This window comes from Thermothielavioides terrestris, chromosome 2 (genome assembly GCF_000226115.1).
Source record: "Thermothielavioides terrestris NRRL 8126 chromosome 2, complete sequence".
In the NCBI taxonomy this organism is placed as follows: domain Eukaryota; kingdom Fungi; phylum Ascomycota; class Sordariomycetes; order Sordariales; family Chaetomiaceae; genus Thermothielavioides; species Thermothielavioides terrestris.
The window spans coordinates 2107942-2121079 of NC_016458.1; the positions used below are offsets into that span (position 1 = coordinate 2107942).

At 60.6% G+C, this 13138-nt stretch overlaps 5 protein-coding genes across 5 annotated transcripts; 3 read left to right on the plus strand and 2 right to left on the minus strand.

Moving 5' to 3' along the window:
* Positions 1-342: 342 nt before the first annotated feature.
* THITE_2112364 (uncharacterized protein) lies at positions 343-3435 on the minus strand. Its single transcript, XM_003651695.1, has 3 exons — positions 3182-3435; positions 1664-3117; positions 343-1604 (listed from the first exon to the last, which is right to left on the minus strand). The coding sequence occupies exons 1-3, from the start codon at positions 3339-3341 to the stop codon at positions 594-596; spliced, it is 2625 nt and encodes an 874-aa protein (XP_003651743.1). The 5' UTR covers positions 3342-3435; the 3' UTR covers positions 343-593.
* Positions 3436-4603: 1168 nt separating this feature from the next.
* Positions 4604-6221, plus strand: THITE_2112367 (uncharacterized protein). The gene is made up of 6 exons (XM_003651696.1): positions 4604-4852; positions 4921-5107; positions 5170-5309; positions 5384-5564; positions 5636-5782; positions 5932-6221. The coding sequence occupies exons 1-6, from the start codon at positions 4760-4762 to the stop codon at positions 6087-6089; spliced, it is 906 nt and encodes a 301-aa protein (XP_003651744.1). The 5' UTR covers positions 4604-4759; the 3' UTR covers positions 6090-6221.
* A 506-nt stretch (positions 6222-6727) lies between these two features.
* Positions 6728-7292, plus strand: THITE_119724 (uncharacterized protein; the record flags this gene model as incomplete). Its single annotated transcript, XM_003651697.1, has 3 exons — positions 6728-6755; positions 6878-7046; positions 7121-7292. The coding sequence occupies 3 exons, from the start codon at positions 6728-6730 to the stop codon at positions 7290-7292; spliced, it is 369 nt and encodes a 122-aa protein (XP_003651745.1).
* Positions 7293-8973: 1681 nt separating this feature from the next.
* Positions 8974-11161, plus strand: THITE_2112370 (uncharacterized protein). Its single transcript, XM_003651698.1, has 2 exons — positions 8974-10471; positions 10616-11161. The coding sequence occupies exons 1-2, from the start codon at positions 9083-9085 to the stop codon at positions 10853-10855; spliced, it is 1629 nt and encodes a 542-aa protein (XP_003651746.1). The 5' UTR covers positions 8974-9082; the 3' UTR covers positions 10856-11161.
* Positions 11162-11286: 125 nt separating this feature from the next.
* THITE_2112371 (uncharacterized protein) lies at positions 11287-12725 on the minus strand. The gene is made up of 2 exons (XM_003651699.1): positions 12614-12725; positions 11287-12551 (listed from the first exon to the last, which is right to left on the minus strand). Exons 1-2 carry the CDS (start codon positions 12648-12650, stop codon positions 11506-11508), a joined length of 1083 nt encoding a protein of 360 aa, XP_003651747.1. The 5' UTR covers positions 12651-12725; the 3' UTR covers positions 11287-11505.
* Positions 12726-13138: the final 413 nt, after the last annotated feature.

The window sequence follows — 13138 nt, forward strand, 5'->3', positions numbered from 1 at the left end:
CAGACGCCCCTGCACCACGCCATTGCCGAGGGGCACGGTAAGTGATTTTTTTCCTCTGCCGTTCTCGCGTCAGCCCAAGAAGACGGCGCCATGAAAGATGCATGTGAGGAGTAGCAGCGATAGGGACGTGTGACGCTAACACAAACCGAACCGACTTGCAGGTGACGCGGCGATTACCCTGCTGAAAGCTGGCGCGGACACCGATAAGAGGGACGTGGATGGGTTTCTGGCGTTGGACCTGGCTCCCGGGAAGGATGTGCGTGTTTGAGTTGATGCTGCTTAACTTTCACCACGTGGGTTGTGAGCTGACAACAAAATGCAGGTTCGGAGGTACATCGAGAGGAAGGCCGAGGAGGAGGGCATCGAGCTGTAAATGGCTCCCCACGTTCGGTGGTGGTCAATCGTGGGTTTCTGGTCATTGATGGGAGGTCGCTGAGCCAGGATAGAGAGGCATAGCACAATCAACCCCGGCTTGATTGATGACATCTCATGCACACAATATTGCTGCCGCGCAGATATCGTTACCTGGAAAGGTAAAATTGTCCTTTTTTGTCTGTCAAGAATACCGGTCTTTCACTCGCCCTCTTCGGTCCTCACTTGATCGTCCTCTCCACCAAATCCCTGTACATGGCCTTCACGTCTTCCACATCCTGTCTGAGCTCATCGACAAGCTCGCTCTTCTCCCCCAACAGCTCCAGCGTAGTCTCGTACCGCTGCCTCACCTCGGCCACCTCGGCCTCGAGCGCCTCCGCCTTCTTCACCGCCGCCTTGCCGTTCTCCACCTCCCGCATGAGCGCCACGATCTCGGCCCGCGCGTCGTCCCGCTGCCGCGATATCCTGGCCAGCTCCTCCCGCGCCGCCACCTTTTCGCTCTCGAGCCGGCGCACCGCCGCGCTCATGCGCTCGATCAGCTGCACCGACGGGCCGGCGGCGACGGTCGACACCGAGACCATGTCCTGCAGGACGTTCTGCGGCGGCGACGACGACGTCTCGGCACCGCCCTCGAAGGCGTCCTCGCCGCGCTGGACTTCCCTGTCCAGTGGATTGCCGCCGGGAAGGGACGGCGCTTCGGAGGTAGGGCTGAAGACGGAGAGCGGGCTGAAGATGTTGCTTGCTGGTGGTTGGGAAGGCAGGCTTGGTCGGGCCGGGGGCTGCGCAGACGGGCGTCGGGAGAAGGGCATGCGCGATTCGAGGCCGACAACGCCGGCGTCGCTGTTGCTGGAGGGGGCTGAGATCTTGCGGGCTTTGCTGGTGAGAGTCGAGATGCCGAGGAAGTCGGTGCTGAAGGTTCGTTGGGGGTTCGTCAGCTGTGGCGAGGCCGGCCGGCTTTCGGGCTTGAGGAACGAGCCGCCGGGGAGGCCTTCCAGCCAGGACCGGGGACGCTCCGGCGGCTCTCGGAGCTGGCGTTCCTCTCTCTCGGCTTCCCATGACTGCTTTTGCTTCTCAAACTCGGCCTTGGCTTTGGCTAGTGCTGCTTCCGCTTCTTCGGCCCGTTTCGTGAGCGAGTCAAGCTTGTTCTGGTAGGATTTCACGTTTTCCTGGATAGTGGGTATCTTGGTCTTGGCTTCCTCCAGTTCCTCTTCCTGCCGCTTTGCACGGACGGCCTTCGAGGGTTAGCATATCGTCCAGGCTGGTGACGGACGAAAGGCATAGCAATACTCACCGCTTCCCTCGCTTTCCTTCGCATCTCCGATTCCCGCTGCAACGCCTCGTCCCGCTCCTTCTCCAGCCCAGTAATGCGTGCCAGCAGCGTCGTCTCAATACCCTGCCAGTTTTCGCTCGCGATCGAGTATTGCGTCTGCAGCGTCTCTATCTGCCGCAGCAGCTTGGCCTGCGAATCACCTGCGGCGCCCGACGTCGCCTCCTCGGCCCGCACCCGCATCGCTTCCAGCTTGCCCTCCATCACCTGCACCTCGGCCTTGAGCTCGAGTTCCAGCGCCCGGGCCCGCTCGGTTGCCCGTTCAGCCTTCTCCCGTAGCTCCGTGGCTTGCGCCTTCGCGCGGTCGGCGATCAGATTCTTTTCAACTTTGAGGGCAGCCACCTCTTCCTCCAAATCCTCGATTCGCCGCTTATCTTGCTCCCGCGCTTGCTCGTTCACCTTGGCGGCCATGGCGTCCGCCTGCTCCGTGGCCACTTGCAGCTGGTTTCGGAGCTCGGCGATGGTGCTGTCTTTGGACCGGACTTCTGATCGTACGGCGCCTAGCTCCTTCTGCGTCTGGTCTAGCCGTTTCTGCATGCCGTCGTGTATCTTCTCCAGCTCGTCGGCCCGCCGGGCGCGGCTGCGCAGGCTTTCGATCTCCCTGGCGGACTTGTCCTTGGCTATTCTGAGGACGCCCAATTCCTTCTCGTTCTCAGCGATGGTAGCGCGCAGCTTCTTCACAAGCGCGCGGTGCTTGTGGTCTGTGCTCGCCAGGCTTTTGCCCTCCTCCACCAGCTGCGCAATCTGCTGGTCTTTTTCAGCCAGCTTCTTCTCGATGCTTCCCGCAGGGGCAGCCAACGCGGCCTTCCTTGCCGACTCGGTCGCCTCCCGTGCAAGAAACTGGAGCTTGGCTTCGAGGGCGTCTATTCGTTCCACGTATCCGTGGATCTCCTCCTGGTGCTGCAGCTGGGTGTGGTCGAGGGTACTGCCGCCGTCCTTTTCCGGCTCGCGGTCGCCAACGTCATTCGGTGTGGGGGTCGTTTTCACTTCTTCGGCTTCCGTGAGGGGTTCCGGGGCTACCATGGCTGGTATGCGCTCGGGGGGCGAGGTGACAGCAGGTACAATGTCTGCTGAGACTCGTGCGCCGTTGGACTCCTCTGTTGGCTCCTGGTCCTCCTTCGCCCCATTGACCGGAAGCCTCTCCTCAAGTGCCTGTGGTGCGCTGTCGTCATGCGACGTCCTTGCAAGGTCTTGAGAAGCACGCGGAGAAGGTGTTCCCTTTGCGAGCTCCTTCACTGTCGGCCCCGGGCGGTCTACACTGTCAGTCGAGTTGCGGCCGGACGTATCGAGGCTCTGACGCGGACTCCCATGGGCGGATCCGGACGGGCGCGTTGCCGCTTTGGCAGCCATGGCTTTCGCCAGCCGCTCTTGAAGTCGGTCATTGGTGCGAGTGGTCGAGGAGGTCCTGGAAGGGCCGACTACCAACTCGGCGCGTCAGAAATAGCGTGTCTCTAAGCAATGCGCCGCCCCTATGGGACATACCAGAACTTTGTTTGGCCGGCGACGCTGGGGCAGCTTGTTTGGATTCCCTCTGCGGTCCAGCATCGCCGTCCTCCTTGTCAGCGAGAATGTTGTCGAGGCGGGCCTCGACTCCGGCCACGGCCTGCTGGAGAAAGGATCCCCATCGACTTGGGGCCGCCATTGCTGGGGAGCGAAGCGAGATGTGTTGCGAAAGTGCGTCAGTTGTTACTCGTCCATCTGGGCCATCCAGAAAGTGCAACCTGGCGTTGCGCGGCCGACAGGGATCTTCGGTTCAACCTTGAGGTAGCTGCTCCTCCCGGCGTTGTAATCGTGTTGTTACTGCGTACACCAATGGAAATCTGCGCCTGTCATGGGTTCTGCATTGCGTCGGATGTCGAATGGCGAACTGGTTGAGCCTTTGATTCTCTCGATCTGGGAGAGAGAACGAGAATCGCACCGAGACCAAGGTTGCTCTTGGCGTTGCCAATTCCGTGCTGACATGGAAGCCTCGCACGGCTTCGTAACCCGGCGTCAGGCAACCGCTGTCAGCGCCGTCAGTGGATGCACCCTGTTTTGGGTTGATTGGTGGTGGGGCTCGTTTCGGAACGGTGGTGTGGGTAGGTGGTCAGAAACCGTCAGATTGGCAACCTGGAATGCACAGGCCTCTCCAATGCATTTTGTGGGGCATTTCGGGCTGCCACCTTTGTCGAACTCATCATTGTTCGTGGTGTCCATCCTGGAGTATTCCGGAAATGTCGTAATCATCGACCTATCAGTCCAAACTACTCCTGTATGTACTGTTGTAGGAGCTTGCTGCAACGGGGTTACGGTGCCTGAGACGAATCCACGGGCCCTTGCTTTCACCGATATCCCGTACTGTGTACGGAAGTACGGAGTAGGTAACAATACGGTAAATGCGTGCTCTTGATGCTTGGCATTTGGTGGGCCGGAGTTAAGACAACACACCTCGGCATCGTCAGGGTCGATTGTCGCGTTTAGGTGGTGATTTGAGCGCTTGTTGAGCTCGAAAACCTGGAGGTAAAATCACCATACTCTGTACATTCCGGAACTCTGAGCCAGCCAGCACAGTCGTTGCTCTTTTCACTGAAGTATCTGTACAGGACGCCCCTGTGTCTTGGTTGTGTAGGTATGAATAAGCCTCGGTTGACGCCGTGCTGAGTACAGTTGGTTTTCCCAATTCCTTCCGGCCCATCCGGCTCTGAGCCGGGGCCCGTTACAGGACACCACACTCGCTCTACAACAGAAAAAAATTCGTACATTCTCATCTCGAATATATCCCCGCATCTTGCCAGCTGAGCGTGAACTGGCCGCTATCCGCAGATATTGCCGGCTCTAGCTCAATTGGATATCTCTTTGGAAACATTGTTCGGTAGAAGGGAGATTGCGGGAGATCGCGGACGCGGACGCGGACACAGACGCAAGCAGTGCCACGCACGCTGACGTAGTCCTGGCCGCACAGGAACCGAGTTTGGGCCTGTCCCGATCAGCCGCCCCTCCGCCTCGCTCTCGAACCCCTCCAAGTCAGCTTGGCTGTGCGCGGCGCGGCAGTTCCCCGTAGGCCGGGATCCAAAGGCCAGCATGGCATTCGTTTCGGCGCTCCAAATACCCTACCGGGAGTCCCGCGATGGATTCTGGGGGGAACAGACCTCGACGCTGAATTGGTGCGAGGAGGTACGCGTCTTAAGCTGACCTATCTCTCGCACGCGTCAAGATGGGATCCTTGCTCATGGTTCATGCAGGACTACAACATCACGTTTTACTGCGCCGAAGTGGTCAACACGCTCACGAACCTGGTGTTTATGTATCTCGGACTCAAGGGTCTGCGCAATGTCCTGGCCTACTCTCACTCGCGGGTATTTATCCTTGTGTATCTGGGCTACCTCGTCGTGGGCCTGGGCTCCATGGCCTTCCACACCACGTTGAAATGTTCGTCTCGGAGAATTTGCCCGCACACGGTTATGTCCCCTTGTCTTACGCTCCTGTCACAGATGAAATGCAACTTGCCGACGAGCTGCCCATGATCTACACGGTTTGCATCATGGCGTTTGCCACATTTTCCTACAGGAAGTCCGTGGCAGTGCAGGTTCTCGTCGCGGCGACAATGGCCGGGGTGGCCGTCTTCATCACGGTCGGTGGCCCGGGCAGCATACCTCAGCCCTCTTGCGTCCTCTGCGGCATACCGACTGATAGCGTCATCACCAGGTCTACTACCTCTACGCCAAGGACCCCGTCTTTCATCAGGTGGCCTACGGTCTCCTGACCGTGGGACTCATCTTCCGTGGCTTCTTCGTCATGGAACGGGACTTGAGGCCGCAGTTGAGCCAGAGGAATCCCGCCGAATGCGACCGACTCATGCGGGAGATGTACAAACTAGCAGTCACTGGTCTGTATCACCCCGTCGACAGCCGAGGTCTCTTGTGAAAGGTGCCAACTGACGCTGGTGCCTACGGCAAGGGATCCTCACCTTCTTGGCCGGCTTTGTCATATGGAACATAGATAACATCTTTTGCCACCATTTAACGACGACCAAGAAGGCAATTTTGCTGCCGTGGGCGGTGCTGCTGGAGGGTCATGGCTGGTGGCATGTCTTGACGGGTTTAGGTAAGCTCTCCTTTTCTGTTCCTTCCGCCACCCTCCGCTCCGAAATGATGATAACGATACGATGATGATGATGCTAACGTCGGACGCAGGCGGTACGTGGCATGCTCCGACATGACACAGGAACACAGTTACTGACCGTGTTGACGTAGCATATCACCTGATCCTCTGGAGGGTCTGGCTGAACCGCTGCCTGGACGGCAGCGAGAAGGACTTCATGTTGGACTGGACGCCTTTGCGGACCATTCCACAGGTGGTGCCCAGGCCCGGCGCCGCTGTGGACGGGGCATTGCAGAAGAAGACCCAGTAGCCCGGTTAGCACTCTCACATGTGGAACCGCAAACGCAACCGACAAGACTGGGCCCGGCAGGCGGTCAGGCCCGGAGCCCTAGGCCATGATACCAGGTGTGGCGGCGAGGTGTCATCTTCTCCAGGGCGCTTCATTTCCTATAGAGCATGATTTAGATAGTAGAAGTAGTCCCGGTAGGTGCTAGCCTCAAGTGCTTGCCGTGGCAGTTAGCCCGCTGAGAGTGCTTGGGCCGGGGACTGACGAGGTATGGCCTTACAGTCGTCATGTTCAAGCTTACCTGGGCTCAACGACTAGATTTGGAATTCCATCATAATAAAGAAGTCCAATGTAATTTTGTTATTGTCATGCCTGTCTCCGTAAGCCCAGATCCCCCCGAGGTATCGCGCGGTGTTGAACCTTCTGCTGGCCATGTGCGCATTGTCGCTCTCGACACTGTGCTTGGTTGACACACCCCACTAAAGTTCCCCGTAACGGACGAATCAACCGAACGGCAGCAACAAGCTACAGAACATCGTGATATCCGCATCACACACATCACGAGTGACGTTCTCCTGTTTGCGCCTTCTTTTCCACAATACACGAAAGCTGTGGGGTCCCAGCCTTGACTCAGTTCATCCCCAAACGGGTATTTTGAAAAAATGTCAATATCCAACGAGGCGCTACAGAAGGCAAGTGAAGCTCATTGCGGTGGTTTTGCCTGCACCACATGTCAGGCCGCAGTTGCCGAGCATTGTTGTGCTGTGTTCCTGGACGGCCATGATGGATACTGACACATCGAACCGACCGGCAGCTCCTGAGGGAAGTCGAATCCCAGGCCATAGCCGCGCAGCAGCAGATCAGCCTGGTCCGCACGCAAGTGGCGAGCAAGCAGCGCGAAATGCGGCTTGCCCAGCTCACTCGCGGCGAGATCTCGTCGCTGCCGCCCGACACGGCCGTGTATGAAGGCGTCGGGAAGATGTAAGTTTCGGCCCCCCAAGGGGGTTTCCCCTCACTTGACGGCGGGCGGGTTGTTAAATCGCCATGTTTTCTAGGTTTGTCGCCGTCCCTGTCTCATCACTGCAGGAGAAGTTGGGTGCGCAAATCAAAGACATGGAAACGGAGGTGGACGCATTGGGGAAGAGACTGCACTACCTGGAGACGACGGCGAAGAACAGCCAAGAGCACATCGAGAAGATGCTCAAGGGGGGTGGTGGGCAGTCATGATCGGGATGCGCAAGTCACACAGCACCGTCCGTGGAAGGTACGAACAGTTCCCAGGCGTGCCGGAGACGGCGAACCGGTGCTTCATCTTTGCGAGCCGCTTGAGTGAAGCGAAACGAATTCGACATCGGGAGAGCTGAGTTCTCCCTTGGCTTGTTCGCCGTCATTCGTCCAGCGTATTCCGTACTCGGTACATGACGGCCTGAAATTTACACCTGTGTGCCCAGGACGTCTCCGGTTAAGGCTGTCTTTAATAAGTGGGCCCGAGCACGCTGCGAGGGGTCCAATTCTTTGGATGGTTGCCTGGACGGTGGGGCAGGCGGCCTGCGGTTTGGGACGGCGTCTCGCCAAGCTTGGTTTCAGAGAGGCGCGCATGTTCTTTTTCGGCTTTTCAGGTGGAGAGATGCTCTCTCTCTCAGCCACTGAATTCCAGGTCCAGCGCGATTTGAGCGCAGCTTCCTGGCTCGCTAGCGGCCACGGTCGGAATAGAGATACCCAAAAGCCGTCGGTGACACAACGGTTGCCCGGCGCATACCAGGACATGTACGACACCTTCCTCCTCCGTCCATGCCACAGGGAGTTGGCCGCCGTGAGAGCGGAGCGGTTGCTGCCCGACCGTCTGAGGATCCCCGCAGCTTAGCTCGGAGCGCCGCAAGAAGTCGATCCTTGCGATGCTGCGCCAAGCCAAGACGTGCAGCAGCCCAGCCCCTCATCTAGCCCTACGCACCATTTCTCGCGCGGACTCTCCGACGAAACAGAAGATGAACCGGCGGAAGGCGTGACGCCGCAGCCTTGCGCTTTTGGCGGTGGACAGATGCGAAATAGGAAACGGCTACACAACATGTGTGCTCCTCGGGATCTGCTCTTTGCTACGCAGCACAAATGAGTTACTTCCCTACCACAAGGCCGAGCTCTCCGATCGCGACGAATTGGCATGTCTATCGGCTCCCTCCTGGTGGGGGAGCGGGAAGCGGACAGCTCCTGCGTAGGACTCGTGAACCATGGCAGATGGAGCTCGCCACACGCGACCTTGCCTGGTGATGACGGTCAAGCGGCTGTCCTCTCTCTCTCTCAGCCACTGAACCACCAGCTGCCAAGCCGGCCGGCCCTGGTGCTCTGCCGCTGATGCGCATTCCATCGTCCAGTGCACCCGCCTTGCCCAGGGTCTGCTGGCTGGGCCAACCAAGGCAGCGAGCGGCCACCGTGGGAGAAAAGGCGCCCTCACACCCTCTTCAAGGCAACGATACCTGCTCTCGCGTGGGTTTCGAGTGGCACCCGACCGCCAGGCTGTCATCATGCCTGGGTACCGAGTACCCGTCAGCCCGGCGGACATTGGCTGTTGTCTCAGGTCCCGCACTGTCCCGGCCCCCTCCAAGCGCATCCTCCCCCCCCTCCTCATTTGCTGCGTGTCCGCAGCTAGCGAATCCAGCCGCGACTCCCCAGACCCAGAGTTACCATGGCGCCCGAGTCCGTCCGTTCTGACCGCCGCGCTGCCGAATTCATGGTGGGTCACACCCCCGCTCTGTTGGCGGCGGCTTATCAGCCCTTCTGACCCCCCCTCCTGTGCGGCGTAGAACTTCTCGCTCCAGCCCTCGGTTTTGCCGTAAGAGTACACTGCTTGCGTGAACACATTCGCAGCGAACATCGGTGAGCATCGGTCGCCAGCGCCGCATTTCCCCGGCCCCAGTGTTCGGTTCTACAGCGTAGTACTTCGTGCTATCCCTCACAAAAGAGTCAGCTCAGTTCAGCGGGAAGAGGAGAACGTCGCCAGCCTCTGATCCGCGCTCTTCAACATGTCTGACTACAGCGACGACTCGACGGAGATCGAACAGATCAGGATACATGAGCGCAGGCGTGATCGGTCCCCGCTCCCCCGGGGCCCGCCTTCGCCGCATCGCGGCCCTCCTCCGCATTATATTCAGACTGTGGTGAGGGACGTGCGGGATCCCCGCGGTCCCACTGGCTACTACCACCCGCCCGGCCCCTACCGCCGGCCTGACGAGCGGACAACTACCATTGTCGCCCGCTCCCGGTCGAGAGAGCGCCGGTCCCCTCCGGTCCGCGGGGGCCCGCCACCGCCGCCTCCTCCTCCTGCTGCCCAGGTGGTCATCAACCAACCGATGGTCGACCGGCGCCCCATAAGGCGCGACTCGGATTCCTCGTCGGACGACTCATCCTATGCCTCCTCGTCTCGCCACCACCGTGCCCGCCACAGACGCAGGTCGCGGAGCCGTGCCCGCAGTCGGTCCTCGAGCTCGCACAGCTACCTCGATGACGCCAGGGAGAGGTGGAGGCTCCAGCAGCTCGAGGAGCAGCTCGCCGCGGTCCGTCTGGAGAACCAGAAGCGGGAGGAGCGGCTCGCTCTGGAGAGGTTCAACAAGGAACACGCCGAGCTCGAGCACGCCAGGATGGAGCTCGAGATCCGCCAGCGCAGGGAGGAAGAAGAGCTCCGCAACGACAGGTTCAGGGACGAGTACGAGCTTGCGCACCTCAAGCGCGAAATCGCCCGCATCAAGCGCCAGGAGGAGGAGCTGAAGGCCGAGCACGCGCGCCAGGAGCAGGCCAGGCTGGCCAGGGACAGCGAGGAACTGGCGCGCATGAAGCGCCGGGAGGAAGAGCGCCGGCGCGAGAAGCAGGCCGAGGAAGAGGCTGAGTACCAAAGGAACAAGGCCGAGCTGGAGCGCCGGATCAAGGCCGAGGAAGAGGCGCGCCGGGACAAGGCGCTCGAGGAGGAGTCCAAGGCCAAGGCGGCCCTCGCCGAGCTCGAGAGGATCCACGCGGAGAGGAAGCGGAAGGAAGAGGAAGAGCGCATCCTGCGCGAGGTCGAGCTCAAGAGGCTCGAGGCCGAGAAGAAGGCCGAGGAGGAGCGCAAGCGCAAGGAGAAGGAGGCCGAGGAAATCATCGCGGCCTACAAGGCCAAGGAGGCCGAGCGCATCGAGAAGGAGAAGGCCGCGGCCGAGGCGGCCGAGAAGGAGTTCCAGCGCCGCCTGCAGGAGCAGCTGATCAACTCGGGGCTCGACGAGAAGGCCATCGAGGCCATCATGAAGAAGGAGAAGATCAAGAAGGACAAGAAGGAAGAGGAGGAGAACCAAGTGGCCCGTCCGACCTACACGCGCATGTCCCTCCGCCACCTCGACATCGAGACGCTCAAGTACTACAAGATCGACTGGGAGCCCGATCTGGTATGGCTTTTTCTCTTCCAACCCCGCCGAACCCTTCTCAACCCCCCTCCCCCACGTCACGCCCACTTGCTGTCTTCCCTCCCCAGTGCAGTTATTCAGTGAAAGAGATTTTCCCATGCTAACTAACCGCTCCCCACCGTGCAGCATGATTCCACCTACGTGCTGATCAAGCGCTGGGTGCCCGAGTGGGAGCAGAACATGCTCTGGGAGCACACGCGCAAGCTGCGGCTCGAGCGGCGCGGCGAGGAGAAGATCATGCTCGAGGTCAAGAACGACCGCCGCCACCACCGGCACCGCTCCGGCGACTTCGAGTTCGTCCGCCCCAAGCGCCACCGCAGCAGGTCGCCCGGCCTGCTGATGTACCTTGCCGGCGGCCGCCCGTGAGTGATCGCTTCGCGGGGTGTCACCGTGTTGCCCACGCTTCCCTGCGATGGATGCTACGCCTTTTTTTCGTGTGTCCCGGGCCGCATATGAGTCTCTTCGCTTGGTGGACGCTTTGTCGTCCTCTGCCGTGTGGTAAAGAGGCGGGCGGGGCTTGCAAGGCTGGGTGAAGAGAAAGGGAGTACGAGGTTGCTGAATGGGAAGAAAAAAGGGGAAGGGGTCATGAGCATGACGGGAACGAGAAGCATGAGCCATGATTTGATTTGTGCACGTTTTTTTCCCCCTGTTTCTGCGCGAGTTGAGATTTTCTTTTGCCCGTTTCTATCCGTTTTGGTTTTGGATCTTTTATTCCCAGCTCCGTTTCTCTTCCAGGTAGCCGAGGCCTCGAACAGTTGGGTCGTTTCCGAGTCCGGCTGTTGTCGGTCCTTCTGTCCTCGTCGTCCCGCGAGCTGGGTTATCCGGCCCCGCGAATGTCGCAACTCTCTCTGCCTTGGGTTGGGTTGGGTAACGCTTTTGGGTTGGGTTTTTGGACAGGGTAGTGTGAACGGACCGTGTACGCCTAAACAGAAAAACCAATAAAAAAACAAACCGCCGTCTACGAAGAACTCCGTTTGATGCAAACCCGACCGATTTTCACCCCAAATCAATCATGGTCAGAGGCCCGCCCTCGCCTGCCGTGCCTCCCAGCCCGCCTCGGCGCGCCTAATCAGCTCCTCGTACACGGTCCAGGCCAGGGCCGAGCTGACGGCCTTGCGGCTCATGCGCAGCGCGAGCCCGTCCCACAGCGCCCGCACGCCTTCCTCCCCGACCATCCGCCGCGCCGCCTGCACCATGTTGCGGTACTGGCCCGGCTGCAGCTGGATGCGCGTCTTGACCGCGTCGAACGGGTTCGAGATGACGCTGCACACGACGCCCGAGAACACGCCCGAGGCGAAGTTGATGCCCGCCGCGTGCGAGAGCGCCATCCGGCCGCCGCCGCCGCCCCCCGCGACTCCTCCTCCTCCACCTCCACCGCCACCACCTCGCCCTGGTTGCCCTTGCCCCGTTCCTGCTCCACCTGCCACTTGCCGCTCCGGTTCCTCGGGCGACGGCGCGGCGGCCGCGGCGGCGGGGAACAGCGCGCTCAGCCGGCGCTTGCTCTGCTCGTAGAACAGCACGTACAGGCCGGCGTAGGGGGCGTCGCGCACGGCGGTCGCACCGTAGCCGGCGAAGAAGCCGCGCAGGCCCTCGCGGGCCGCGATGTCCCGCGCCGCCGAGGCCAGCGAGCTGTAGTTGTAGAAGGTGCTCTCGTACCGGACCTTGAGCACGGTCAGGGGCATGAGGATGAACCCCGCGAAGGAGCGGGCGGCGGCGCCCGCGAGGAGGTTGCCGGTGTTGGAGAGCTTGGGGAGGGAGGAGGAGGAGGAGGACAACGACGACGACGACGAAGAGGGCGACAGCGGGGCGAGGCGCGCGGCGCTCTGGCGGATCGCGTTGAGCGAGGTGAAGTAGATGGCGGAGCCGAAGCCGGTGCGGAGGGCGGAGGGGACGGCGCCGCGCCAGAGGGCGGGCAGGAGGCGTGGGGCGGCGCGGATGTCGGCTATGGCGGCGGTGAGGGAGTGGGCGCCGGATTGCTGGACGCGCGTCTTGAGGAGGTCGATCGGCTGGAGGAGGACGGCCGAGAACACGCCGGAGCCGAGGCCGGCGGCGAAGTGGAAGGCTGCGGTGCAGCGGTCAGTCGGGGGAGAGCCGCCTTCTGGAACTGAGATAGAAAAGGCATACTCGACTTCGAAAGCGCCGTGCGGGAGCCATCGGACATGGCGGCGGTCTCTTTTTTTTTCTTCCTATTGTGCGACTGACTCTTCTCCGCTGATGACCCTCACGGTCTTCCTGAGCGGCTGGACCGAGGAGAATTGTCAATTCTCGTCTAGAGATTGATGCGTTTGAGATACGGTCCTGCCATTCTCAAAGCCGCGTTCTATAAGGAGCGACCCATTCCGAACAAGCCGGCGGAGTGAGTGGTTGCTGCTGTCGTTTGTAGGAGGCAAAAGGTCATCCGCTGCGTTTGGAGACTGCCGCGACAAGGATGTCGGGCCTATGACGGAATGCCAATTGTGCGCTTGGGCCCGCTGGCTCCGCGCCTGGCCGACTTGACCCGAGCTGACGGCGCCGGGGTTCCGCGGCGAGCCAACCAGCATCGAGCGAGTTAAAACAGGACAGACGAACGCTCCCGAGAGTTCCTTAATCCTCACTACCTACAGGTAAATAGGCAGTATTTCGATGCGGATCTGAGTCACAGTGTATCTT

Excerpts from the sequence above, each read along its gene's own strand:
- THITE_2112364 (XM_003651695.1), bottom strand. The coding sequence starts at position 3,341 with ATGGCGGCCCCAAGTCGATGGGGATCCTTTCTCCAGCAGGCCGTGGCC. Across the intron at positions 3,118-3,181 it reads GCCGGCCAAACAAAGTTCTG|TCGGCCCTTCCAGGACCTCC; the intron begins GTATGTCCCATA and ends CCGAGTTGGTAG. Across the intron at positions 1,605-1,663 it reads GAAGGAAAGCGAGGGAAGCG|GCCGTCCGTGCAAAGCGGCA; the intron begins GTGAGTATTGCT and ends TAACCCTCGAAG.
- THITE_2112367 (XM_003651696.1), top strand. The coding sequence starts at position 4,760 with ATGGCATTCGTTTCGGCGCTCCAAATACCCTACCGGGAGTCCCGCGAT. Across the intron at positions 5,310-5,383 it reads GGGTGGCCGTCTTCATCACG|GTCTACTACCTCTACGCCAA; the intron begins GTCGGTGGCCCG and ends CGTCATCACCAG. Across the intron at positions 5,783-5,931 it reads GCATGTCTTGACGGGTTTAG|CATATCACCTGATCCTCTGG; the intron begins GTAAGCTCTCCT and ends GTGTTGACGTAG.
- THITE_2112370 (XM_003651698.1), top strand. The coding sequence starts at position 9,083 with ATGTCTGACTACAGCGACGACTCGACGGAGATCGAACAGATCAGGATA. Across the intron at positions 10,472-10,615 it reads TCGACTGGGAGCCCGATCTG|CATGATTCCACCTACGTGCT; the intron begins GTATGGCTTTTT and ends CCCACCGTGCAG.
- THITE_2112371 (XM_003651699.1), bottom strand. The coding sequence starts at position 12,650 with ATGTCCGATGGCTCCCGCACGGCGCTTTCGAAGTCGA. Across the intron at positions 12,552-12,613 it reads CACGGCGCTTTCGAAGTCGA|CCTTCCACTTCGCCGCCGGC; the intron begins GTATGCCTTTTC and ends GCTGCACCGCAG.